Source organism: Hakea prostrata, chromosome 6 (assembly GCF_041222555.1).
Source record: "Hakea prostrata isolate BN-2017 chromosome 6, UWA_Hpros_2, whole genome shotgun sequence".
NCBI classification, from domain to species: Eukaryota; Viridiplantae; Streptophyta; class Magnoliopsida; order Proteales; family Proteaceae; genus Hakea; species Hakea prostrata.
In genome coordinates, this window is record NC_142605.1 from 38,590,734 (window position 1) to 38,618,678 (window position 27,945).

General features: G+C 39.0%; 2 protein-coding genes across 7 annotated transcripts in view; both read right to left on the bottom strand.

The window, feature by feature from the left end:
• Window positions 1-7,557: 7,557 nt before the first annotated feature.
• On the bottom strand, window positions 7,558-18,881 carry LOC149013968 (uncharacterized). Of its 3 annotated transcripts, XM_089158339.1 has the most exons (4): window positions 18,449-18,881; window positions 16,046-17,940; window positions 10,481-10,584; window positions 8,263-9,349 (listed from the first exon to the last, which is right to left on the bottom strand). In XM_089158339.1, the coding sequence occupies exon 2, from the start codon at window positions 17,865-17,867 to the stop codon at window positions 17,430-17,432; it is 438 nt and encodes a 145-aa protein (XP_089014465.1). In that variant the 5' UTR covers window positions 17,868-17,940; window positions 18,449-18,881; the 3' UTR covers window positions 8,263-9,349; window positions 10,481-10,584; window positions 16,046-17,429. The 3 variants fall into 3 exon arrangements, with proteins under 3 accessions (XP_089014464.1, XP_089014465.1, XP_089014463.1); XM_089158338.1 differs by having other exon boundaries at window positions 7,558-9,349; window positions 10,481-17,940; XM_089158337.1 differs by lacking the exon at window positions 10,481-10,584 and having other exon boundaries at window positions 8,266-9,349.
• A 6,187-nt stretch (window positions 18,882-25,068) lies between these two features.
• The window catches only part of LOC149013969 (DNA mismatch repair protein MutS, type 2), a 162,086-nt gene continuing 159,209 nt past the window's right edge, over window positions 25,069-27,945 (bottom strand). The window contains exons 15-16 of one of the 4 annotated variants that reach the window (XM_089158269.1): window positions 26,226-26,530; window positions 25,069-26,005 (exon numbers count right to left, since the gene is read on the bottom strand). In XM_089158269.1, coding sequence (XP_089014395.1) covers window positions 25,833-26,005; window positions 26,226-26,530 — 478 coding nt within the window. In that variant the 3' untranslated portion in view covers window positions 25,069-25,832. Of the gene's footprint in view, window positions 26,006-26,225; window positions 26,531-27,945 lie in introns of those variants that run through there. The other 3 variants (XM_089158266.1, XM_089158265.1, XM_089158267.1) reach the window with 3 other exon arrangements.

Here is a 27,945-nt window from a genome sequence, read left to right on the forward strand (position 1 = left end):
AATTCAGGTTTAGGTACTATTATCATCCCAACACAGCTAAGATTTAGCCCATAACAGAATTTGAATGCATAAAATCAAGTATAGTTGACATGAGACTAGAAAATAAGAAGATAGAGTTATATAAACAAGAATAAACTAAGGCTTCAATGCTTCCACATGAGCTCCAGCTTTCTTCTTCAGCAAATCAGCAACTCCAGCAGCTCCTTGCTTCCACAAGAGCTACAGCATTCGTTCTCTACCTCCTTCCTCTCAGCCAAGTCTATTTTTTCACCCCTTGGTCGAATGTCCCCCTCTTCTCCTCCTTGCCTCTCTTCTCTTTCTTCCATAAATGTCTTCAATCATTAGGTTAGATTCTGGCCATAGGATTAGAACCTTCCTCCTGAGATCAAGGGCTGAAAACCATCATGTATTTACAAGAATTTAGTCCACTTAAGTTAGCCCTTTTTGGTCAATTCCATTTGAATTGGATCTGAGAATATTCTGCTCCGTTGTTGTAGCAATGCAGCAACAACTCTACAACAAAGTTAGAGGACATGTTCTTCTATTATGAATCTTCACCTACATGTTCAAGAGAAAGAGAAACAGTCAAATTCATCCATAAAAAGAAGGGAAATTCATGCAATGTGACAAAAATGAACTAAACAAAATGCAACATGTTGAGACTAAATAAAACAACACCTAATGAATACTATCACTAAAACAAAGACAAAATACTCCTAAATCAAGCCATCTCAAGTATAAAAGTTATAAATCTTAACTCTATTTCATGGGGTTAGGGGTGGGGGGGGGGGGGGGGGGGGGGGGGGGGGCAATGGGGGGGAAAGGGAAGGAAGGAACCCCCCCCAAAGGGGGGGGGGGGAAAAAGAGAAGCCCCCCCCCCCCCCGGGGGGGGGGGGCCCCCCCTTTTTTGGTGGGGGGGGGGGGGGGGGGGGGGGGGGGGGGGGGGGGGGGGGGGCCGCCCCCCCCCGGGGGGGGGGGGGGGGGGGGGGGGGGCCCCCCCCCCTCCCCCCCCTGTGTGGGGGGGGGGGGGGGGGGGGGGGGGGGGCCCCCTTTCCCTAAAAAAAAAAAAAAAAAAAAACTTCGTTTAGGTTTTTTTCCCCCCCCCCCCCCCCTCTCTGGTTTTTTTCTTTTTTTTTTGTGGTCGGGGGGGTTTGGGGGCGTTTGGGGAACCAACTCAGACTATGCCTTCTCTTATCCCTATTGGTCATCCACATATAATAGACAGAAAGTTCTCATGGGTTGGTTACTGGTCTTGAGCACCCATGAACCCAAGTCTATTATATGCAACCCTATCAATGAATGGCCCTCACAATGTGGTTGTGTTCTCTCATGAGTTGTGTCACATCCCCCCAGCTAGTACCCTAACCACGACACTTGGAGGTGTAATCCACAAGTCCCATAGTCAAGTTTAGGGAAAACACATATCCACATTACACAATAACACAATCATGAGCGAGGAATAATCAATGTTCAACTTTATTAAGAAATCAATCAAGAAGTAACCTTGAAACATAATCAGAATATAATCAGAGTGCGGAATAAAATGATACCAATCAAAAGATCAACCATAGAGTATAGTGGAAATAACTCCATAGATCATAAGGCGGAAGAGTAGATCAAACTCTAAAGTAGCTCTAAAGTATTACAAATTGAAATAAAATATAGAAGAATAAATGATAAAACTATTCTAAATCTTCCATGGGCTCTTCTTCTTCTTTGCATGGGGTTTATGCTCCTACAACTTTGGATCAACATCTAATTCACGATCCCACCTGTAAATGAGATGATGTCTGCTACTATCAATAAGAGCCATCAGTGTGGTCCACACCGATGTAATGGTCGTACCACTGGTCAGTATATTCTCCTATGACCCATAGCTGTACCATATCAGGAAGGGTCCTCCGTACTGGTGCACAGAATCTCTTCAAAACATGCAAGGTCATCTAAAAACATATCCTCGGAAGGGTGAGCTCAAAAGAACTTAGCAAGCAGTTCAATCACAGTAAACAACTACAAGAAGTTTAAAGCAAACACGATGCAATGATATGAGACAATGAATGCAAATATGCTTTTAACTCTAAGTATGATGGTCTTTATTGGCAAATATGCATTAAGATAAAACACCATACTCCTCTGGGTAGGTCTCAAATCACTCTCCCTCATGGCTATGATGCACGTCTTTTGAATTCTCTTTTGGTAGTTGGGGTCCTTTTTGGACATTCCATGGCTGGGGTTTAGGGCAACACTATTGCTCACCATCATATGTCTGAGTACTGGCGCATGTCAACGTTATACCTAGCCCAATGCAAGTCATCTACTGAGTCACATATACTCAGAGTCGAATACCTCCCTTCGGTGCACTAGACAGTCCGTTCAGGTATGATAGCCTCCCTTCTGTGCCTAGGTAGTCCGTTCTGGTATCTCCCTCCCTAGAGTCACCGTCTCCCTCTCGGATACGTAGACTCTCAAACCTATTGGTCATTCACATATAATAAACGGAAAGCTCTCATGTCTTCTCACATATTGGTTATCGGTCTTGAGCGCCCATGAGCCCAGGTTTATTATGTGCAACCCTACCAATGAATGACCCCTATAGTGTGAATTATGTCCTCTCATGGCTCTGATGCACATCTTTTGAGAAATCACCATTGCTGCCACGGGTCACTGTTTTAATTCCCCTTCTGATAACTGATAGGGTTTCTCTAGCCAAACTCATCTAGACATGCCCTAGTTATGTCAACCAGTAATCAGGGAAAACGCCAAGGGGCACCATAGGAAAGTGTCCCATACCACCTTCACTGATGTCCAACGACAGAAATGCCAAAAGGGCATTCCCCGTTCCCTTTTGGCATCACATCATGATTTCATAGATATCACAGTCCAACTCACAATCACATCATTCATATTTCATAACAATTTGTAAATCATGTCATGAATAACCTATTATAATTACAAAAGTATGACAATATAAAAAAAGTATAACTACAGTAGCTAACACGCCATATAAGTCCTAACATATCAAAGCATGTATTCGTGCATATTGTGAGTGAACGTACTCACCTTATAGTCAACTTCGCAAACTCCAAATAAGAGATCAAAGAGCAAGTCCAAAATCAGCAAAATAACCCTAAACACACATGTAGAGAGTATAAGGAACAAACTCTCATGATCGGAGACGAAACGGAGCAAAGTTGTTGTTAGGCACACCTTTGGTCAATTGGCTTGGTCGATTGAATTGACCAAGGGGATTGACCAAAGCTACTGTGTAGGGACAATAACTTCCAACTTTGGCCAGAAACTCTTCGAAAGACATCGGAACACTCTTAAATTAATAGGAAAAATTATAAAATAACATATGGAGACTATCTATGATGATCTAAACATCAAACAAGGCATTTGGAATAGAAATCTAATAAATCACCTAATAGGCTTGACCTGCGGATTCTCATAGAAAGGCTAGAATGAATAGGGATTTATTCAAAAGATAGGAAAACAGTAGTTCATGCATAGAAAACAACCTAGACAGGTCTAACATAGTTTATAATCAAATAACTACACCAGGAGTAAATCATGGTCTCATGCTAGATCAAAACAATGAAATCACACCGTATTGTCTACGAAAAGAGTATAGTGAATAGGAATTCACTCTAAGACTATGAGAATTTGAGACTAGGCCATTACAGTATTGTAATACCTTTCTCATAATCAAAACAAATAGAAGATATAGTCGAGAGAATAAATCAATGAAGTATAGGATTGAATACTAACATTTTAAAAGAAGAATCAATGGAGGAACTTCTCTTAGGTGATTGGAATCAACCTTGGGCTTGAAGAGGAGGCTCTAGGGTTCTTCTCACGTTCTCCAAAAGTTAAGAGGCAAGGTGGTTAGGTTTAGTCCGAAGTTACATACAAATAGAGCTTCAAAACCTAAAACTTCCAAAAATAAACAATTCTTTCTGAGGCATGCTTTGGTCGATTGCCTTGGTTGATTGGATCGACCAAGGTAGGGCCTTAAGTCAAAATTGATGAATTTGGTTCCCAAAAGCCAAATTCACCACTTAGGTCCCCAACCAACTTAAGGAAAAGTCTTACCTGATTTCATAGGACCTTCTAAAGGTGTCAACACTGTACTCAAGGTCCATCTTCCAAGTCCATCATCATTTAGGTTACATCTTCTCTCAAAATCATAAAGGTTTCCAAAATGGGATCTTCACTATTAATCTTCATTGGGTTCTAGGTTAGAGCCAATGGGTTCAACAGAGGGGGTCCACAACTGTCTTCTACCTTGACTTTGGGTCTTCGGACCTACAACATAGATTTTCGAATTAGAGTTGGTGCTGGATTTCACAGGTTGGTTACTGGTCTTGAGCGCCCACCACCCCACATTGCTGCCACACATCACTTGACATCAATACCCACGTCGAGAGGGTGTGATATGACGGGGTTCCTAACCAAACTCCAATAGACTTCCTAGTCATGGCATCCAGTAATCATGAAAAGTGCCGAGGAGCATCATAGGATTGTGTCCCATACCACCTCCACTGATGTCCCAATACAGAAACACCCAAATAGGTATTCGCCAATTCACAATCACAACTCACATTCACGTAGCAAGAAGGTTCAATCACATCCTCAATGCATAAATCAATCTAAGTCCATAAAGTCACTTATTGAATCCATATATCAAGAGCATCATTAATCACTTATATACTATAATTTCAGAGTCATAATCATCATTCCTAAACCCTAATAAGAACATGTAAACATATTAGCAAGTTTCATAACAATCAAGAAAGTAACAATGGTTATGTGCAAGTGAATGTCCTCACCTTACTATTGATTTGCAACCTTGTAAAATAAGTCAAAGAGTAAGTTCATGCTTCCCAAAAAGTCCTATTAACATGTTGGTTTAAAGTTAGAAATAACCCTAAAGATATACATTGAAAAGAGAAACAAATGACTAACATTGCAGGGTGTGGTTGGTCTGGCTGGTTGCCTGGGGCAACCAGGGAAATCGACTAGGGTAGGGGTTGGTTGCTCGGGTGGGTCGCCCGAGGCAACTAGGGCATTCAACCACCCTATGAGTGCGGACATCATCTACTCAATTTGACAGAAGGCTTTCTGAAAGGGTTCTAAACTACTTAGAAAAATACGTAGAAAATTTTGAAATCATACTAGAACATGATCTATCATTTTAGACATTAAACAAAGCAAAAATAATGAAAACCTAATGAATCCTATATTAGGTCTTCTCTGAAATTGATCCGAAAGATTCATAGATGAGCTAGAATGAATGGGGATTCACTATAGAGTAAAGAGGGTAGAAGAAGAAGGTTGATACAACAACTAGAAGCCTTCAACTATGTAGGAGGAATCAATGATAGAAGAGAACTAGAACGAAGAAGATGAATACTAACCTGAAGAAAGCAAAATGTCGTTCAGAAACCTTGATGGATGATCTCCACATTGTCTTTCACCTTGAGGAGTGTTTTCTGATGAGTTTTGATGGCTTTAGATCATAATGAACATTTTAGAACAAAAACACATTAAATAGGGCTTCAAAAATCAAAATTTCAAAATTGCTCTTTTCTCCCAGAACTAGGCTGGTCGCCCCAGGCGACCAGGGCAGGCAACCAGCTCCTGGAACTTTTGTTCCAAGAGTAAAGCCAAGGCCTTGAATGTCTAAGCTCTGCCCTAGTTTCTATTTGATGCTATATAAGAATCATACCTGATTTTTCAGGACCTTCTACATGTGTCATCATAGTATACTTGATCCATCTGCCAAGTTTGTCAACGTTTGAGTTAGATCTCCTTCCAAACTTTGATAGAACTCCCAACTCAACATCATCTCCATCTAATTCCATTGGTTTGGAATCCAATTCAATGGTCTCGATCAGGATGGTCCGTAGTTGCCTTCTTCTCACACTTCGGATTTTTGGACCTACAATATGAATTTTCAGGTTAGGATTTTGGGGGATTTCATAGTATCCTCAGCATACAAAACTTTATGCACAGAGAGAGAGAGAGAGAGAGAGAGAGAGAGAGAGAGAGAGAGAGAGAGAGAGAGAGAGAGAGAGAGAGAGAGAGAGAGAGAGAGAGAGAGAGAGAGAGAGAGAGAGAGAGAGAGAGAGAGAGAGAGAGAGGCACACAAAACTTTCATAAGAGCTCCAACTTGTGATAAAATTAAAAAATATGGTTACATTGCCGGCATTTTCCAGCTCCAGTTAGGTTATGTGTATTCTAAATTGATTAGTTGGAACATATTTGTTATCAATTGTTAACAATTTGCATATTAGGGTTGCTGTCTGTTAACATTGTTAGATTTAACCAATGTTTAGTTGCTTTGAATCTTTCCAAATTATTTCAAAATGTATTCATAGGCTTTAGATTTAATTCTTGACATATTTAGGTGGATTTACCTCTTGTTTTGTTCGGTCTTTCATGATTTGAATCGGTTAGGTTTTGATTCAAGGCTTAGATGTTATTCTTGGTTGTGTTTCTTTACTCGGTTATTATTGTGATTTTTTTTCTTTACCTTAAATGTGAATTGATCATGTGTATCTGGTTTTTCATATTAAAGCTCTATCAATTTTGGTATTATTTTACCTTTGTTTCTTAGATTGTTCAAGGTTTCTCTTATTATGGTATACATGTGTGGAGCTGGTTCTCCCAGTTCAGTTCTTGTCATTTCTTGTCAATAAATTGATGTAATGTGACATCTAGTTATCTATCTAGTAGGTGTATATTTGATTCACGTTTCTACAGCTTTATTGAATAATCTCAGTTTGCAATCTTGTTCGGTCAGGTTGGGTTTAACACTGTAATTAACAAATGATTTTTTAGTCATCATATTTTGTTAGCGAAGTGTATTTTTGAGAGTGGCTATTATTGCTTACATCTTGTTTTGATTCAAATATATTCTTTGGATGCAATTTGAATATGTCACATTGAGATTTTACATATTGTTAACAATTTACGCTTTATGTTAATAAGTTGTTAACTATATGATTATTATTATTTAAATTTGAATTTGTTTCCTATGATCGTTAGGATTTATCTATTTTTTTTTTACTAGATTGAGTTTTTCTCTTTCAGTTAATAATTATGTGCTTGTTTAGACCAAATTATTGAATGATTGTATGATGTGTTTTTACTCTAGGTTTAGCTTATGTTGTTGAGGCAATATACATGTTTCCTTTCAGTTTGGTTCGGTTAGACTGGCTTTGGCACTGTTAACACAATGATTTCATTATTTATATTATTAGCAATGTTATATTACTTTGATAATTTTTTTGTTAACAATTGTACATTATTTTACTGATTTAAATTGTTTGTGCAATCCTGGTATTAGGTTGCTTAAGTTATTTAAGAATCAGAGTTATTTATGTACTTTTGAGCACTATTGTTGCTAACTTTGTGCCATATTTATTTTATCTAATACTTTGGATTAATCTGATATAACACTATAGAATTAATTTGTTATGTTATCAACATGTTAAGATTTGTACTATTATTTTTTTATATAATGTACATGGTGTTTTGAATTCAAGTTTCTTTTATATAAGAGTTATCTTCTGTTGGTGATTTGGAAATTGTAAATTGCTTAGGCTATGGTGGACACTGGTTCTACCATTGTTGGGAGCTAAAAAGTGATATCATTTTGTTTATTTGCAAAAAATATTACATATTTTGTCTAGTATGATATTTGTGAGTTATTGATGTTATTTTGGTCAACATTCTTGAGACTAGTACTATCACTTGATTGATGTACTTGTTGTTTTGAACTCATATCTGTTTTGTCTTGAATAAACCTTGTATTTTATAGTATTTAGTTTATGAATTATTACTGTTAGTGAACTGTTTCATACTTGTATTGTTGCCTTTGTGCCATACTTGATGTTTTAAATTCAGACTTTATCATATCAAAATTTTTTGGGTGTTTTGATAGCTTGTTTAGACCCAAGTGGAGACTTTTGAGAGATTTGTGCTGTTTGGAGAGGATTGTTCTCCTAGTGTGTTAACCCCTTGCCCTAGTGTGATTGTAGGCACATCAAGATAGAGCTTGAGATTACATACCTGTTTCAACTGCAACTCAAAGAAAAACAGACTATCATCTGCAAATTGTAAGTGAGATTCGAGGAGCTCTACCTGTAACTCGAGTTCCACTTACAAGATCTTGACTCTCCACTTGATGAACAATGAAATCAAGCCTTGCAAACACAAAATAAATAATGCAGGTGAGAGGGGATCCCCTTGCCGAATGCCTCGTGAAGGATGAATAGCATGACTAATCGACCCATTAATCAGCAAATTATAAGACGCAGATGTAATTGTTTGCATAACCCAGGCCATCCACCTCTCAGAGAAGCCAGCTTCAACAAGATAGCCTCCACCAAAAACCACTCAATTCTATATCTTCCTCATATCAAGTTTTAAGTGCAATAAACTACTGCTTACCCTTCTTTTTCTTTCTAATATAATGAAACAACTCTCGAACCATATAAACATTATCAGAGATAAAACGAGAGGTAATGAAGGCGGACTAGAATAGAGTCGCAATGTCATCTAAAAAACAATTGAAGCATCGTAGCCATAATCTTAAACAGCAGCTTATCAACTAACGCCCCCTAAAGAAATAGGTCTACATTGATCAGCAGACTACCGTGCATCAGTTTTTGGCTCGTCTAACAACTCAACTCCCTTAAAATTACGACCCTGTGATTACACAGCACAAGACCCTGTATCACAGCAGTAAAAATGGAAACAATTGAGGGGTTGCTGTCCCACTAGAGGTCAAATGTTCTCCATGCAACTACCTGAAAAATAAATTTCTTATCAAGTCAACATCTAGCATCAAAAGCCCAAAAAATTAAAAATCAGCCGCAATAAAAGGATTCAATCCCCACTCAATCTGTAATATGCTTCCAAGACAAAATTTGGAGAGCTTTAGCATGGTATAAAATAGCTTAACATTTGCATCGCATATTTTGTCATTATAATCTCTTTATGTAAAAGCTGAAATTACAAACTGAATGGCAAAATTTTTACAATTAGATCTCAGTTTCAATGCTGCATGACATCCATAAACTGCGAGCAGAGCCAGCCTAATAGAGAGGGCTGACTGCTACTGATAGAGATCATCAATCAAGATTTTCCTCGTTCTCAATTCATAATTCTGTCATTCATAATCACAATAGCAGATTACCCCAACCACATTGCTCACAGAGAATTCTCTGGATAATGTTTAAAATTACAACTAGTATCAGACTCCATCAAGGGACACATTATAAAGGGCAGCTGCTGCTCCAGGGATCCCGCCACTGCAAGCTACAGCTAAATAACCTAAGAGCTGCTCCAAGGGGAAGAAACAGGAAAAAACATAACATGAGAAAATTTTTTTGGACACTCCATTTAAGGAGGATATTTTAACAAAGCAAATTATAGCAGCAGCAACAACAACAAAAATCAAATTTAAAACTGCAATAAGATATTTTTCAGGCCTTCTGGATCTTATAGGCCTCCCAAAAAAGTTCAAGATCTTCATCAACACATGCAGATGCAACAGCCCCCACTGAAGCCAGGTAACTCAATTTTACAGTGAAGCATGGGGTGGGATCCAAACATTAAAAAAGAAAAAAAGAAGGAAAAAAACCGTCCATCAACCAGCATGAAAACTAAGATAAGTAAATAAGTGTTGGTGAGAGAACTAATTAGAAACATTGCTACCAGATAAGATAACAACCATTGCCCCTTTGCTTGAACTAGAGCAAGAGGTTAACAACTCTTTTCAACAAACAAATTTAATTTTTTTTTTGTTGGGTAGTGTTGGATTCTACTAGGAGTTCAATTAGAGTTTGTATAGCAGTTAAATTAGAGTTTGTATTCATGTAGAATTTTATTCCTTGTAATAGTGTACTTTCCACTTAATTATAAATAGAGGGCTTGAGATCATTGATCCATAAGCCATTCCACAACAATCACAACATGGCATCAGAGCCTAAGTTCGATTGATCTTCTTCAATTGTTTTTTCCTTCTGCAAAACTCATCGCAGAATTTTCGCAGATTTTCTCTTTCTTCTGCTACCGTACAACCCATCGCAGTTGCAGAATTTTCTGCAACCCGATTGATCTTCTTCAAATCTTTTTTCCTTCTGCAAAACCCATCGCAGATTTTCTTTCTTCTACTACCGTAAAACCCATTGCAGTTGAAGAATTTTCTGCAATCATCACATGAATTTCCTACAACCGTAAAACCATCGTAGAGTTCTCTTTCTTCTACAACAATTGCAGAATTTTTTTCTACAACCATCGCAGGAATTTTCTGCAACCATCGCAGAAATTCAAATTCCTCTTTTTTTCTGCAACTATCAGAGAAATTCAAATTCGAAAATTTTCTGCACCTATCGATTCTTCAGTTTAGGACAGAAATCTGCCACTGCAAGAACAAGAAAAAGGAGGGAAAGAAGAAGAGAAGAGGAACCTTGCTGCTACCACCACTACTACCGCCACTGCTATTGTCATGAACCCTGCTGCTACAGCCGCTACTATCGTCGCTGCTACTGGTGCTGCTATCATCGTTGCTTCCTGTGCCATCAAGAGAAGAACTGAAGAAAGAAAGCAAACAATGATTTTTTTCCCTAAATCTAAAACCGATGCTTGAGGGGTTTAATTGGTAAATTTACATTCTTCAAGGGACTTAATCGTAATTTTACAGTTTTTAGGGACTTATTTGCAAATTTACTAAGTATAGGGGCTTATGTACAATTGTAGCATATTTTTAGGGACATTATTGTAATTTTGCAATTTTCAGGGGCTTATTTGTAATTTTTCTTTAAAAAAAAAAGAAGAAAATAAAGAGGGGGGGGTAATTTATAACCTTTTTTAGGTGGTTTGGCTGTTACATTTTGCGACATTTCAGTTACTTTGAAGGGGTGAAGAATGAAGAATTGCAGACAATTTTGTCAACATGGCAACCACCGATGGTACTACTGCTCCCACTGGATCCGAACATTATCCCACTCTTTATCCTCTTTCGGTAAGATTTGATGGCACAAAATTATTTGATCTGGTCTCAATCTGCTTACCTAATTATTGCTGGAAGAGGACTAGTTGGACACATTATTGGCACCACTATCATACCTACTATCGTAGGTGTTTTACAGGATAAATGGATATCAAATGACTCTCTTATTATGTCATTCCTTTTGAATTCCATGCATCCAAATATTGCCCAAGGTTACCTATTACTTGATACTGCAGCCCAAATCTAGAAGGCTACTACTGAAACCTATGGACAGTTGGGGAATGATGCACATGTTTATGAGTTACGGAAGAAGCTTCATGAGACAACCCAAAAGGAACTGACTGTGGCCCAATATTATGCTGAGTTGCGTTCTCTTTGGCAGGAGTTGGGATCATTATGGGGATTATCACCCCACTAATCCAGATGATGTGACTACTTATAGGAAGCACATTGATAAGATTTGGGTATATGACTTCTTAGCAGGTTTGAATATAGAGTATGATCAGATCAGAATGCAAGTATTAAGTCGTTCTCCCTTTCCTACACTAGAACAGTCTTATGCACTTATTCAGTGTGAGGAAAGCCGGCGGTTAACCATGCTTCATGCTCCTATTGTGGAGAAATCAGCCTTACAGTCTGTTCGCACTAAATCTGATCCGACTAAGGAGATTGTCAAGTGTGAGAACTGTCACAAACCATATCATACCAAGGCCAATTGTTGGAAACTCCATGCGAAGCCTGCTGATTTAGAGCAAAAAAGAGCACAAAAAAGAGGAAAACCGAAAGCTCATATTTCTGAGACAGTTTCCACAACACCCTCTGTAGATGTTGGTCTTTCACAGGAGTTAGCTACTCCGCAACGTATTCTGCAATCTTCTACTGCCAATACAGCCTCTACCACTGCTTCCTCTATTAACCAAACCAACTCCTACCTTGCTACTTCGGGTAAAACTTTTATAAGCTTCCAAGTTTCTTCAGTTTCTACTCGGATTATTGATACAGGAGCCACAGATCATATGACAGGTTTATCCTCTTTTTTCTTACAATATTCTCTAACTTCTGGAATGGATAAAGTTCGAATTGTTGATAGCTTCTATTCTTCCATTGCTGGAAAAATGACCATTCAACATTCTCCATCCCTTTGTTTGTCTAAAGTTTTACATGTTCCCTCTTTCTCTACTAACTTGCTCTCTATCAGTAGTCTTACACATGACTTGAATTGTACAGTGACATTTTTCCCATCTTCTTACGTGTCGTCCAGGATCTGGTCACGGGGAAGGAGATTGGACGTGGTAAATTAGACAATGGACTTTATTTGCTAGAGCCAATTGAAGGATCTACTTCTGCTCTGACTACATCTTCTAATCATGGTAATATCAGACCTTCATCAGTGGCACCGTAGGCTAGGTCACCCCCTGTAGGAACTCTTAAGAAAATATTTCCTAATTTAGTTTCTTCTTGTAATGAGGATGATTTTTTTTGTGAAGCTTGCATTTTTACGAAGCAGACTCGTTCTACTTATTTACCTTTTCTTCATAATAGAAAAACTATTCCTTTTATGTTAATTCATACTGATGTGTGGGGTCCCTACCGATGTGTGTCTATTATTGTCTATAGGTACTTTGTTACTTTTATTGATTATCACACTCGTTCTACATGGATTTATCTTTTAAAACAAAAAAAAATGAGGTTTTCTGATGTTTTCGTGATTTTCATAATATGATTAAAATTCAATTCAATGCCACTGTGAAGATCCTTCGCAGTGACGATGGCACAGAGTATATTGATGGTGAATTTCAGAGATATCTCTCTTAGAGATAACCCGTTCTATTATGATTGCTATGAATGTACTTGACCAATATTAGAGTGATGCTATACTCATTGCTTCTTACCTTATGAATAGGATGCCCATTAGGATACTTGGTTTTAAATGTCCTAATGAGATTCTTTATGGAGCCTCTTCTTTTGTTATTTCCCCAAAGGTTTTTGGATGCATGTGTTATGCCAGAATCACAGCCCACCAGAGTAAGCTGGCTCCCGCGGCCTACACTGCATATTTTTGGGATATTCTACTACTCAGAAAGGGTACAAATGTTATCATTCTCCTTCCAAGAAAACCATTGTATCCATAGATGTAATTTTTAATGAGTATTGCCCTTACTATACACCTCTCTAGGGGGAGAGTCCTAGAGGAGAAGTGTTCTTTCCGACTCTAGATCTTCCTATCACACACCAACACAACTTAAGAGTCCCAGAAGAGTTTCCTGACCATGGGGAGACTTCGGCCAGGATAACTGAGGACTCTAATCCTCCCCCTTCGTTTTCTGAACCATGTGAAGAACCTAGCCAGGGGGAGACCACTCCTGTGAGACACACTATTGGGGTCTTTCAAAACCAAATTGACCAAAATAAGGAGGTGCATACTTATTAGAGGAAGAATTACAACCGATTAAAGCAGGTGGAAAAAGGTGATACGTTACCACTTCAGTCTCCTGCTTCAGAATCAGATTCTACTGCTCCCCTTAAAGTATATTCTTCTGATCATCCTATTGCTGTTAGAAAAGGGGTTAGATCTTGTATTCAACATCCCATAGCTAAATATGTTTCTTATAACTCTTTGTCTGACTCCTACAGTGCTTTTATATCCTCTCTATCATCTGTATCTGTTCCTAAAAGTTGACAGGAAGCCTATACTGATAAAAGATGGAAGACAGCTATGGTAGAGGAAATGCAGGCAATGAAGAAAAATGACACTTGGGAGCCGACTACACTTCCTCCAGGAAAAAAATTAGTGGGCTGCAAATGAGTATTTGTGGTTAAACAAATTATGGATGGATCAGTCAACAAGTTGAAAGCTAGACTAGTTGCAAAGGGGTTTACCCAGACTTATGGGATTGATTATTAGGAGACCTTTTCCCCTGCTGCGAAACTAAACGCTGTCAGAGTTCTGTTGTCTATAGCTGTGAACAAAGACTGGAACTTGGACCAATTAGATGTAAAGAATGCCTTCTTACATGGGGAGTTAACAGAAGAAGTCTATATGGAAATCCCACATGGTTTCTCCGATGACAATACTGCAGGGAAAGTTTGTCGATTGAAGAGGCCAATTTATGGGTTAAAACAGTCTCCTAGATGCTGGTTTGGACGCCTCCTGAAGGCAATGACTTCTATTGGGTACAAGTAAAGCAATGCTGATCATACTCTATTTTTCAAGAAGCCAGGTACTAACATCACACTTCTCATTGTCTATGTTGACGATATTGTCATCACAGGGAATGATGGTGAAGAAATTCAAAAGTTGAAGGACTTTCTGGCAGAGAGTTTGAAATTAAAGATCTAGGGAAGTTACAGTATTTCTTAGGGATTGAGGTGGCTCGATCAAAGAAAGGTATATTCCTATCCCAAGGAAAGTATGTCCTAGATCTATTATCAGAAGTGGGAATGTTGGGGTGTAAAGCAGTTGATACCCCTATTGAAGCTAAAGCTTAACTTAAAGAAAAAGAGGAAGAACCAGTGGACAAAGGAAGATATCGAAGGCTGGTAGGGAAGCTTATTTATTTGTCCCAAACCAGGCCATACATCGCTTATGCTGTGGGGATAGTGAACCAGTTCATGCATGATCCATATTTAGCTCATATGAAGGCTTTTACCAGAATACTACAGTATTTGAAGGGAACTCCTGAAAAAGGAATACTTTTGTCACCCACTGATAATATAAAAGTAAAAGCATATATTGATGCAGATTGGGCTGGATCTCCAAACAGGAAGTCAATTTTAGGTTACTGTACCTTTGTTGGAGGTAATCTAGTTACTTGGAGAAGTAAGAAACAGAATGTGGTAGCTTTATCTAGTACCGAAGCTAAATATAGAGCTATGGTTCGTGGAGTTTGTGAGCTACTACGGTTGAAAGGCTTGCTGCAGGATATTGAAGTCCAAGTTCCAAACCTTATGATGTTATATTGTGACAACAAGGTCGCTATTAGTATTGTTAATAATCCGGTGCAACATGATCGAACTAAGCAAATTGAAATTGATAGGTTTTTTGTCAAAGGAAAGTTGGAACAAGGGCTTATCTGCATGCCTTTTGTAAGACTTGGAGACCAAGTAGCAGAAGTTTTCACTAAGGGTTTGAAAGAAAGAGATTTCCTTCCTATTGTAGGCAAGTTGGGCATGACTAATATCTATGCCTCAACTTGAGGGGGAGTGTTGAATTCTACTACGAGTTCAATTAGAGTTTGTATAGGAGTTAAATTAGAGTTTGTATTCGAGTTAAATTAAAGTTTGTATTCATGTAGAATTCTATTCCTTGTAATAGTGGACTTTCCACTTAATTATAAATAGAGGGCCTAAGATCATTGATCCATAAGTCATTCCACAACAATCACAACAGGTAGTTTATGTACAAATATGTTCATGCAGCCAAATATGCAATTGCAACACAAAAGATGATCACAGATTGGAGCAACAAGAATAGGGTCGCAAGTAAATAATCAAAATTAGAAAATTACATGTGAGAAAACTAAATATCTAACTCACTGCAGGTGCAAGATGCAAGATTATAACAAAAGAATGGGCACACCAAACGAAGTACAAGCCAAAGGAAGGAGTTATCTTAGGTCTGCCCCTAATTCTCATAGTTCCTTCAATTTGGATTATATCACTTCTCTGTACAGGGGCATTATAGGCCTCCATTGAACATGGGCGTGCCACCTCAAACAACTTTCTCGTAGTTTATCACTTATGGGAGCAACTCCCATACCAACTCTAATATAATAATTTCTTATCTTATCCTTTTTAGTTTTGCCACTCATCCATCTTAACATCCTCATTGTAGGCCTCAAGATTAATTGCTTTATCAAGTCAAACATCAAGCATAAAAAGCCCAAAATCTCAAAAACAGCTGTAGTCAAATCCCACTACAATTTTTATGTAAAAGCTGAAATTACAACCCCTATAGAATAATTTCTACCACTGAATCTCAGTTTAAGTGCTGCATAATATCTGTGGAACAGGGAACAGTACCTGATGGAGACGACTGGCTGGTAGTGAAGGAGATCATCAACCAAGGTCCTCCATCAATCCATGATATTGCAGTAGCGGATTACCCCAACTACATTGCTTACAGACAATTCTCTGGAATATCTGTCTACATTACACTCATAGCAGAACCCATTAAAAGAAAAGGATTAGAAACGGCAAGCAGCTGCTAGTCCTGGGATCCCCAGGGCAAGCTACAACTGAACAAACTAAGAGCTGCTGCAAGGAGAAAGAGATGAAACATTATATAAGAAAAATGACCCAGAAACTTCATTTCAGGAGATATCTTAATAAAGCAAGTAAATTATAGCAAACAACACCAAAAGTAAAAAAGAATAATAGCGGTAATCAGATTTAATTACAATAACATATTTTTGGCAATTCTGGATCTTATAGGCCGCCTGTAAAATTAACAAGATCTTCAGCAACACGCTCAGATACCAACAACAACTTAAGCAAGGTAGATCATTTTTACCAAAGAAGGATGGGGTGGGATCTGGGAAGAAACAACATACCCTTTGTCTCATCAACCTGCACCTAAACTATGATAGACAAACCAGATAAGTGAGAGAACTATTTAGAAAGATATCTGCCAGATAAGGGAACAACCAATACCCCTTTGCTTGAATTAAAGCAAGAGATCCACCGCTCTCCTTTCAGTCAGGTTTTAATAGGACAAGTGCATGTGAGTTCATCCAACCTTAAGTCATTAACAAATCATGCTATGTACACCAAATATGCAGTTGCAATTCAAAATAATGACAAAATCAAGGTAAAGAAAAGGTATTCAGTAATCAGCATTGGGATATTACATAGAAAAGAAAACTAAATATGCCACAGGTTCAAAGCACGTACAAGATGCAAGTTTATCTTTCATAACAAAAGAATGGTCTAATGGAAGGCTTAGAAAACTAACAAGCAGAAATCAATTCATCCAAGAAAGAGGCAAAAGAAAAGCAGAAATCAAACATTCACCAAAATACAAACATCACAAGCGATAGAAATAAATTATTTTACTTTTGTAGGGACTTTGTGTCTCGTCAGGCCCTATAGTAGGCCTCCAAATAACATACAAGAAGTTTGATGATTAGAAATATCTCCAAGTAATAAGCAACTTACACAGCAGAACTAAATTCCATATAAAATAAGCTAAATGTATCTATATATTAGAAGCTGTTCCTACAGACAGCAAAACACTTTCGTCCCCATTTGAGGTCCCATAGCAAGTCCTCTTCTCTATGTTTGCCCATGGAGAACATTTGAAAGGTTAAAAAGAGAGAGAAAAACGAGGAAAGAGGGGGGGGGGGGGGGGGGGGAAGGTGAGTTGTCGGTAGGGATAAGAAAAAGAACTCCGGAATGTCTCAATCATTTAGCTCATATCCATGCCTTCTCCAATTTGACCGCAGATTGGGGAGACTGCCGAGAAAGACCTCTCGAAAGGAGAAGGATGAAGCTGAGCATCACGCCTGCGCTTAGAAGCACAGCCATCAAGTGAGGAGTTCTCCACTTCAATCTTCCTCCGGGCTCCCCTCACCGCCTGCTGCTCCGTTGAAGTTAGAGGGAAAACGTGGCCGCTCACTCTGCAAAGAGAGCTATGATTATCGTACAGAATTCTTTGGTTACAGTTTTTGTCACAGATGTGCGTGATACCGGTTAACTTGCAGCGATACATATTTCCGCAGATATGCTCATTCTCACATCTCCAGTCACATTTATGGAAAGGGGTTGCCCCGTCACGGCCAAGAATACTCGACAGGAAAATAACATTGGTAGGCCCGGCAACCATGGATTGACCATATACCTCCATCGCTAGCTTCCTGAAGCCGATGCGTTACGTCTGTTTAGAATCCTATGCACCCCAAGGCTTCGACCCCTTTGTTCTGCAGATCTCAACAAAAGGACAAGAGGAAGCTAGTTAATAACGTTATTATTGGCCTTCAAAAATATAACCTGATACACCAGAAAACAGAAACTCGATTTCTCTAGGGAGTTTTCCATTTAAGTCGTAGATCTATTATCAGCCTTTCCGTACTTAGCCAAGAAAATATGAATTCCATCGATATCCTTCACTAGCTAGCTAAAGAGGCTTATCTTCTACAGAATTCAGAAACAGTTGTAAGCACTAGGTTAACCTGAATGCAGAAAAAACGAGCTGATCCACTCTAAATCCATCCTCCTCCAAACAACAAAACAAAAGTTTTATGTTCGTCGAATCTCTCGGCGTATTGGATTTTCTCGTTCAATTTGTTGTGTGGGTGGGGGAAGAAGTTTACAGATGAAGACAATAAGTTACGCGGCACAAAAATCACTGAGATACAGACTAATATTTGTTTGAAAATTAAAAATTAAAAATTAAAAATTAAAAAGAGCGAATAGGGGGAAACTAACTTTTCTTGCTAGAGCGACAAAACCAGCTTCCGATAACCCACGAGGAAAATCGAATGATAATTCCGTCTGTCGTTTCGTCGATCCTCAACGGGACTAGATCGCTGTGAGCCTTCAACAAACAAAAATGGAAGGAAGCGTGTATAAACGGAAAAGACGACTTGTGTTTATGCTTATTTATAGAGACACGAAACTCGCAAACGGTGGGGCTAAAAGTAGCGAAATGCAAGTGAAATTACGGTAAGATGAGGCTGATTTCGATAGGGTAACAACTAACAAGCAGCATACGAATGATATCAGGGGCATTGGCCTTTCGGAAAAGGTTTAGAAAAGAAAAAAAAATCGCGATGAACCGGTGCAGATGGGGTCTCTCGGTCTTATCTTCGGGTTTGCGACTGGGACATCAACATTTCCAGAATCGAGGGGTCAGACGACGAACTTTTTTTTTTTTTTTGGTATTATCAGACGATGAACATCTTTCGTTTCCGCATCCCCGTTTTTCGTATTTTCATTATTGGTATCTTTTGAAGAGTAATATTCGGAGAGCGCAGAAGACTTGGCACCGACCTAGCGAACGCCCAAATTTGGGTATACACAACTGTTCCTGCGGTACACCTTATTTTTGGGAAGTTGAGGTTGGGCCAGCTTGTGCGCACCTTGATTACATCCTCATGGGGAGACGTTGTCTGCAAGGGTCGAGAGAACCCACGACTTATCCATTGAGAAATATGGATTTCTACCACTTTGATGTGTCTCAGTTATTATTCAGATGTCGACTAAGCCGCTTTTAGTTCCTGAGACGATGAGTCTTGCAAGAAAGGTTAGACACAAATCGATTTGTATGCCGGGCAGCCGCATCCGATTGCTAAGTCAAATAGTGAACAGACTAAGATCCCATGCAAGAGCTACACATGGGTTATGTTCAGAATGTATTGGGTGCTTACCTGAGGGGTGAGTCTTTGTTTAAATAGTGTTTGTGTTACCTTTTCCGAATTGGGCAGGTTTCCCGGCGAGAGCCGTTATTTCTCCCTGGACTAGGCTTCCTTGTCGTCTGTGCCGCTTAATCATCCTCGTAGTTGACCTTCTATCTAGGGCGTTGTTGCCATACAGGTCCAGCGTAAATGCGCTCTTCTTTGGGTAGTTGGTAAATATCCCAACTAAGTGTCTAGTTTAGCCCCACTTGGGTGCGGAGCTGGTCGGGTATAAAACCTCACGTATCACACTCTACCTACCCTGCATTTGCAGTACATCTCATTTGAATCATGTGACAAGAGACTTGGTTCCAAATGCCACGACACCCTCCCGGCCGTGGGGGTGTCTAAACTTGTGTTGGTTATCTTAAGTGGCAAACTTAGAACTAAATTACGTTTAGTTTACAACTAACATAATCAGTTAGTTTCCAGATCCCCTTGGACGCCTACCATTGCTGCCACCTTTGCCATAAATCACCTAGTGATCCATGAGCCTTAGAGTGGGGGGAGGGAAGCAACATTTAACGGGAAGAAGTCTAGGCCTCTTTAATGTCTCTAGGTTTTTCCATTTTGGTTTTTGAAGATTTCTCAAGTGTTGCCAATTAATTTCTTCTTCTTTGGAAATGTTATATCTTTTTATCTTCTCGTTCTCGATGCTTTTCTATGCTATTATATATGTAGATCTTTATTGACACGCAAAATAGTATGTCTATGTTTTTAATCTTTGCTTAAAATCTTTGCTTAAAAGGGAGAACGCAACGCATCATAGTGTAGCTTGCCTTGTCGTTCTATTCACTTTCTTGTACCGTTTTACTAGTTAGATGAAATTGTATGTCACTATCCTCTGCAACACCGAATGCCTCTAAATCAAGAAACTCATAAAAGGAGTGTTTTTTTGCCTCAACCTCCAAACAGCTACGGGACTTCTTGGACACTGCCGATGGTGGATGACTTCTGGCAGGGGGAAAGTGGGGGCGGTGGTGGCTGGCATGGGGGTGTGTATTGGTTTTGGCGGTGGTGGGTTAGTTCAAGCAAAGGGTAAGAAAAAGACCTAAGGATTGGGTATTGGGGTGAGATATAAGGTTCAACAATTTTAAGTTGGGAGGGTATTTTCATTTCGGGATTTGACTAAGTACAAACTGAAGCTGTTAGTTGTTGGCTAGAAATAGTTTAAGCTACTTAAGGGGCCAACACGGGTTTTAGCCCAACACGGGTGTGGTATTTTTGTTTCATATAAAATAGCAAAAAAAAGAGAAGATAAATATCATGTGATGAATCCCCTTGGGGCCAGGGTGAACGCTTGTACCATGACAGATCGCACTTAAGAGGCTGCCACTAAGTAGGAGAATTCAATTAATTGATGGAAAAACAATTAATGTACTTAGTGGCAGCCTCTTAAGTGCAAGATCTTATATGATCATGGGAAAATGTAATTAAGTAGGACAAAGTAGGAGGTTTCAATCAATGAAACTACGAAAAAGAATACCATTATGAAGTTTGGGTGTTAGTTTTCTACAAATAGATTTATTCAGTCGTGGAAAGATAGGCACGATGGCCTTCATCTTATATGATTTCTAACCTTGGCTGTGGATGTCATAGCCGTTGTTTTCACAGAAATGAGTGAAAAAGTAATTTTTGGATTTCATCACTATCGAGCCCAGAATATGGAGATACAAGCGTGTTAAGATTGTGCTTTCCAAGGAGAACCTTTCAAACATCTTTAATATCATGTGGGGTGAAATCAATTTGGAAATGATGGATTAATTGAATAAACAAATGCAAAGTACAGAATGTCTGCAGAACACTGGAGTCTACAAATGCTTACTGTATTACCCAAAAAAAAATAATAATAATAAAAATAATAATAATAAAAAAATACAAATGCTTACTTCCTGAGACTGATCATAGATCTCAAGTCTACTAGCTTTGAGATTGAAATAGCGATACACAAACCATTTCTCTCTAGCAACCTAAAGCCAAAAAATTGCATGAGAGAAAATGAGCGCCAGTTGGATACGTTGCTGCGGACTAAGGTGAGACAGGCAGTGCTATATACCACCACTACTGTCTCAATAAGGTCAAACGAGACTCCTCCGGGGTAACTGGCCCAATTGCAATTGCTTTTGGGTGCAACTGTAAAACCCAGCGAGGATGTGACAGCAACGGTAGCTACAAAGAGTAGGTTTGTGAGTATATATTTTAAACATCAATTCTGATATGCTATTACTTTGCTTTGGTCTGAACAACCTCCAATTAAGAAGCCAAGACTGCATTAATCAAGATGGAATGAAGTTAGTAGAAGCACACAGAAACATGCATTAAATAATCATCTAAATAAGAAGTGCACTGTGCCCTGGGAAAAATACAACAATAATCCAAAATTGGAACCAGACCACGTTAACCTTCTTTGACTTTGCTGGAAATACGATAGAACCCAACTCTCTAGTGCTAAAGCAGTATGCATTGTCTCTTCAAGTAGCGGTTGCTATGCAACACATGCTCCTCAACTTTAACTGAGTACCCATATGTTTGAAACGGGGAATACCTCCATGTTGGATTCAATAAATATTGTGGAAAGGGGTTAGGTATGATGAGGAGAACAGGTGGAATCGTGGGCTAGTGCGATGTTTTCAATTGGTGTGTTCCGTGACGGGAGGGTATGTTGGTTGCAAATAAGGATACTTATTTTGGTAGAGTTCTTAAGAGGTCCTTTGTTTCCAAAAGGTGCAAGTTGCATTGAAGGAGGTTATGTCCCTTTGGGAGAAGGGCATTTTGGGCAAATGAAAGATCGTCCATAACTGATATAAGTTTTACTTTTATACGATATGATATGACTATGACAGTATGATTAGAGATAAAACTTTCGAGAAGGAAGTAAAGGCTAAATAGAGACTTACTAGAAGGTGGGGTTGAAAAATTTTGAGAAAATTACATGATTAGCCACTTTTAGGTTTTCTTTTACAAAAATAACCACTCAATGTTTCACTTAACAAAATTGGTTAAAACTAAATTTGGGTTTACAAAACTAGTCAAAATATTAATTTTTCATTCCTTTAACATTTTAAACCCTAAAATTAACCACATTAAAAAGGGAAAATCACTATTTTGTTCAAAAGGAAAAAATCACTAATTTTTCATTCCCTTTGGACATTTTACTCCTATATTGGTATGATTAATTTTAGAGGTAAAAATGTCCAAAGAAAAATCACTATTTTGACTAGTTTTGTAAATCCAAACTTAGTTTTAGCTAGTTTTGTTAAGTGAAACTTTGAGTGGTTACTTTTGTAAATGAAAACTTAAAACTAGCTAATCAAGTAATTTTCCCCAAAATTTTCCTTTTTTCTTTTTAGTTAAAAAGAGGTTTTAAGAACCAATGAATCCAAGTTTTTGAAATTTCAAATCTTGTTTCTAATATAAAATAAAAATTAAGAAAAACGAAAGTCTTGTTTCTACATTAAAAAAGAAAAGACAAGAAAAGACTAACCTATTTCTTTGACACATAAACACGTGGTGGTAGGGTGGTAAGCTCCATACTTCTCAGTGGAGAAGTCATGGGTTTGACCTTTTGCAGACGACAAAGCTCCTTCTAAGGATGTAATCGAGGTGCGCGCAAGCTGGCCCAAATAAACATAATAAAAAAAAAATTAAAAAAAGAGGTTAAAAGTTCAAATCTCCTTCGAGCAAGAATAAAGCCTTGTATATACGAAAAGTTATATTCCTTGTCCTATCAAAAAAAGAGCAACAATGGAAGTGCAAGAAACCGACCCAAGTGAGCCGCGCTTCCAGGAAAAGGAAAAAAGAAACTCATATACCTAGATGTAAATATTTTCTTTTTTTTTTGGTCCCACTAAAAAAAAAGGCCAACAAGGATGCTGCCAAAGAACCCTAATATGTGCTACCTCTAAGGCCCTAGAGCTACCATAGTTCTTCGATTCACACTTTACTTTGTGTCCCTTTTTTATTTTTTATTTTTTATGTGTGTGTGTTTGTGGAAGTCCCTATCACAGGAGTTACCTGATACGGAAGATTTCTACCTGATCGGGTCTGACCCGGATGGGGCTTCACATGCTAGTTAATCGGGAAATATGCCGATCATCCATGACCGAAAGCGTAACATACGCCACATATATAGCAATCATCCTTGATATAGAAGGTCAACTCAGCAGCTGATTGAATGGGACCAACGACAAGGAAGCTTGATCCTAGGAGAAACAATAGCCCTTGTTGGTCTAACTTACCAAATACATAAAAGGTAACACTTACAATATAAAAGCATAGACATACCCCTCCGGTAAGCAAACCAATACACTCTAAGTATAATCTTGTGTAGCTTTTGCACGAGACCTCACTCTGTTCATTATCCTGACTTTGCCATCGGAGGCGGCTGCCCGGCACACAAGCCGGCCCGCATCTAACCTTTCTTGTAGGACTCATCCTCCCAGATACGAGAGGAGGCTCAGTCGGATCCAGAAGTATAATTGATCCGCATCATTACCCAACCAAACTCAAAACAAGCTACAACTACACCGTCTCGCAATCCTAGATAGGAATTACAAGGGGTGGAAATTGTAAAGGATGTGAACCTCAACTACACCTAACCCTGCTTCCCAACCAAAATATTGCCCCTTTTTTCCTTACCTTCAGCCATCTTGGTGACCTGGCACTGTGTGGTCTCTTTTTTAATTTTTTATTTTAAAAAAAGGAATGCAGTAGCAACGCCCTTACGCCCCTGCTAGACAATTTTCGGACTTTTGAATTCGACCTATGCTGGCATTAGCCCTGTGAACTACTAGCTCAAGCACTGACCCCGTCAGGATAACCCCACCGGAAGCATAACATAATTCACAAAAACCAATAGTGACCCCATACCCAGGTTGAAGAACACACAACTACCCAATGTGAGAAATAAAAGAGCAAAGATGATTCGAACCTGAGACAAAAACTACCAAACCACTTGGGAGTGAACCTTGGACCACTAGACCATCACCTCCAGTGGTGGCACTGTGTGGTCACATCACTTGAAAGCAAGTCTACTTATTAAGTAGAACCCTAACCCCGCTAAACGAAAACCCCAACTTCTGCCGTTTGAGGCGGAGAGACTTGCCTTTGTAGTCTCTTAGCCTCCGTTTCTACCTCTTTTACTCCTCTCCTCCTCTTTCCGCTTTCTTCACCTCCCTCATCTGCTTGGAATTTATTTTTTTCTCTTTTGTCTTCCCCGCATTTGGTTCGAACAACAGATCTGGTGTTCTTCCTATCGATCTCTCTCATCGCCTCATCTTCTTGTCTTCACTCTTACCTTTTCTCTCCATCTTTTCGTTTTCTCTTTCCTCTCCATCTCTCCCATCTCTTCGTCGCCCACTTCTCTATTCTCCATTTTTTTGTTAAAGTAAACAAAAAAATCTGGTTGCAGCGAGCTTTGGTGCATACCGCAAAACAACTTCAGCTCTGGAAGTATAAGTTTCTTCTATGGCGAGCTCTGCAGGTACACCTCTACGATAGTGACGGATGGCAGGTCAAAACCTTCTCCGCAATGTTGGTGCTACCAACGCGATAACAAAAATTCCGCCCTTGGGGCATGTTTTATCTCCGAACTTGTGGCGTGTTTTGTCTCCGCCCTTGTGGCGTGTCCGTTTCCGCCCTTGTGGCGTGTCTCCCCCTATGTGGATGTTGGTGCTTAACTGTTGTTGTATTTGGTACAGCTTTCGTTCTAAAGGTTTATTTGGCTTGACCCATCCTTTAGCCTGGATGACCCTGTCTATTGCATGTACGACAATTTAGTCAATTTCCGCTTCTTGGTTCGGTCCGAACCTTGTGTTTTAATGCATATTTCTGTTGTAATTTTCCTTTCTTTTGTGCATCTGTATTTTTTTTTTAATGAATGAAGTGTTTACCTTCTTACCCCCAAAAAAAAAAAAAAACAGAGTCTAATTATTTAAACCCCCTTGATAATTTCTTCTACGTTTTATTATCGTTTCATTTTGCGCAACTGTACCACTTAAAAGTTTTAGTTTGCCATCGGGAACCAAGTTGCCTAGCTTTTTTGATTTTGGTAAATGTGTTTCATACTTTCAAAACTCAGAAAAAGTCAACAGATGGTAGACCGAGGATTGATTTGGGACTCCAAAGGTTGATAAACACAAGAAAATGGGCTGGATAAATTTCCCAGTTCAGCCATCACTAGTGGCTCGAACAGGGAGGCTGTCACCATCCTATGAACCATCAAGCCACAGGTGAACTGCCCAACTTCCATGTCATATAGGATCGACAACCCTACCGCACATTTTCATCACTGATGCGTGTCTACGTCTACACTCAGCAGAACGAAACCGAAGTGGGGTAATTAGATGTATATGCAGAAACAAAGCATGCCTTAGTTCATGGAAACCCAAGAATGTTCACGTGAATGTCTACATCACCTATAAAGTTTCAACATCACTTAATCTCAATTTCAATCTCATATTACCGTTTCGAACTACAATCTCTTCTTTGGATGGCTCAACTTTTAACACCATCGCATTCTTGCACAGGGAAGGAACACGTACCATTGCACCAACCTTTGGAACTTCAATCTTCTTGTTTGCCACATATTCTGGTTAAAAAATAATAATAAAAAAAAAAAAAATCCAGCTCCTTCGTCAGCGAGGAGAAATATGCCATGGGTAAGGTCATAAACTAAGAGTGCACAACCGAGCATAGGTTTACTCATTGATGAATTAGATTAAAAAATTCTCAACAGTGATAAAGCAATGGCCTCCATGTGTCTGGTGGAAAGGAAAGTTGCAGAACCCCCCACATATACAGGAAAGTACCTGATAGAGACTGCTTCTTGTATTCAACAGAGTCTGCACCAGCATCAGCTTGAAGATGTTGATCATAATCAGCTTTTGCGGGATGGGATTCAGTGACTAATTTTAGTTGACTTCTAATTACTGTAGCCTTCTTGAAATGCTGTACTGAAGACATGCAATGCTCTTGCAACTTGTTATAAAGGACCGAGCGTGCGACAGTTGCAGCCTCTGAAATTTCTTGCATCTTCCGCTGTTTCTGAGAAATGCCATGTTCCATGATCTTCCTTTCAGCCGCCAGTAGATCCGCATTAAGTTTTCTTGAAAAACTTGGGTTAAAAGAAGCACAAAACACCGTTAATTACTGCTTTAAAAAATTGAATACTGAGTAGCAGGAAAAAACAGGGTAGGGAAACTGCCAAATAAGAAATAGAACTCTTCACATCTTCATAGAAGACTCGTCTCAAAACATAATGTAAACTCCATTATACTCTAAATAAACTTATGAAGAGTGAGGAGCAAAATTTTTTCACCATATTGTTTGGAAAGGATGCAAACATCTGACATATGCACTGTGGTCTCCATGAACGACAGTGACATTAGCTTTGAAGCACCAGCCTTACAGTGCAGCAGTACATAGAGTATTTAGCGAGGCCAATTTTGGCCTTACAAATAATGCCTCCATTCCTCTGTTAGTCAAATGACCTAACTGCCTTGATGAAGGTTTTAATGATCACAACAAGCACATATAACGAAGACCTAATAATCTATTCTTGTGATTAAAGAAAGAACAAATAGAATACAAGAAGATACACTTGAGCAGTGAGCATATGTTGCACTGAAGCAGTCCAAGTGGCACATAAAGACCAAAATTAAGGGACTCAGGATATGAGGACCTAGATTGGACTTATCTACATGCAAGTACACTCCAAGGACTCAAGAATGAAGAAAAGACAAGCTTGAAGATCATGCATCTAAAATAGGAAAGTGGCAAAACGTAAAAGCATGCAATTTTCAAGTCTGAATATTAATAAAACAAATCACATGAGCAAAAGGGTCTACTAGGTCAGTCCTAGGGGGTATAAAGGGAATTTAAAATTATTTTTGGAAAGCCCTAGAAAAGTCTTTGAACTGAAGCGCGTTCAACTGTGAGCCAAAATGGGCTACTCAACCGTCACTGTCCTAAAGACCTCACAGTATCAATTGTAGTAGCTTCTTGGTAAAAAGTCGACCCACGGTCAATGAAATGGTGGATTGTGAATCGAATGCCACGCCAGTTGGCTTACAACTACTATTTTTAAATGGCTACACTGAAAAAGTCGACCATGAGAGTGCATAGGTGATGTAAACCCAGATTTAGGGTTAAGGGTATTTTGGGAATTTTCCTAAATCTAAGGACTGCCCAGAAATTCCAGCAGACTGGAAGGCTGATTCAGGGTGTTTAGGGTAGCCTATAGCTCTGAAGAACCCTGCTGTAACAGTAATTCAGGTCTGAACTTCAATTAAAATTCAAAATTAGGGTCTGGAGGGAATTTCGCGTAGGAAAGGGAAACTGTCTTGCTATTCTGCTGTTTCAGAACTGGTTTTCATGCAATTGTGCAACTTGATTGGTGTCACCGATCTAGACTGTAGGATATGATGAGAATTTTAAACAGATTCAGATTTCAGAATTTTATTACCGGCATAAGTTTTTGAAGAAAGAAGAGGATAAGCAGAATTCTTTCTAGACCAAAGAAACTAGGCT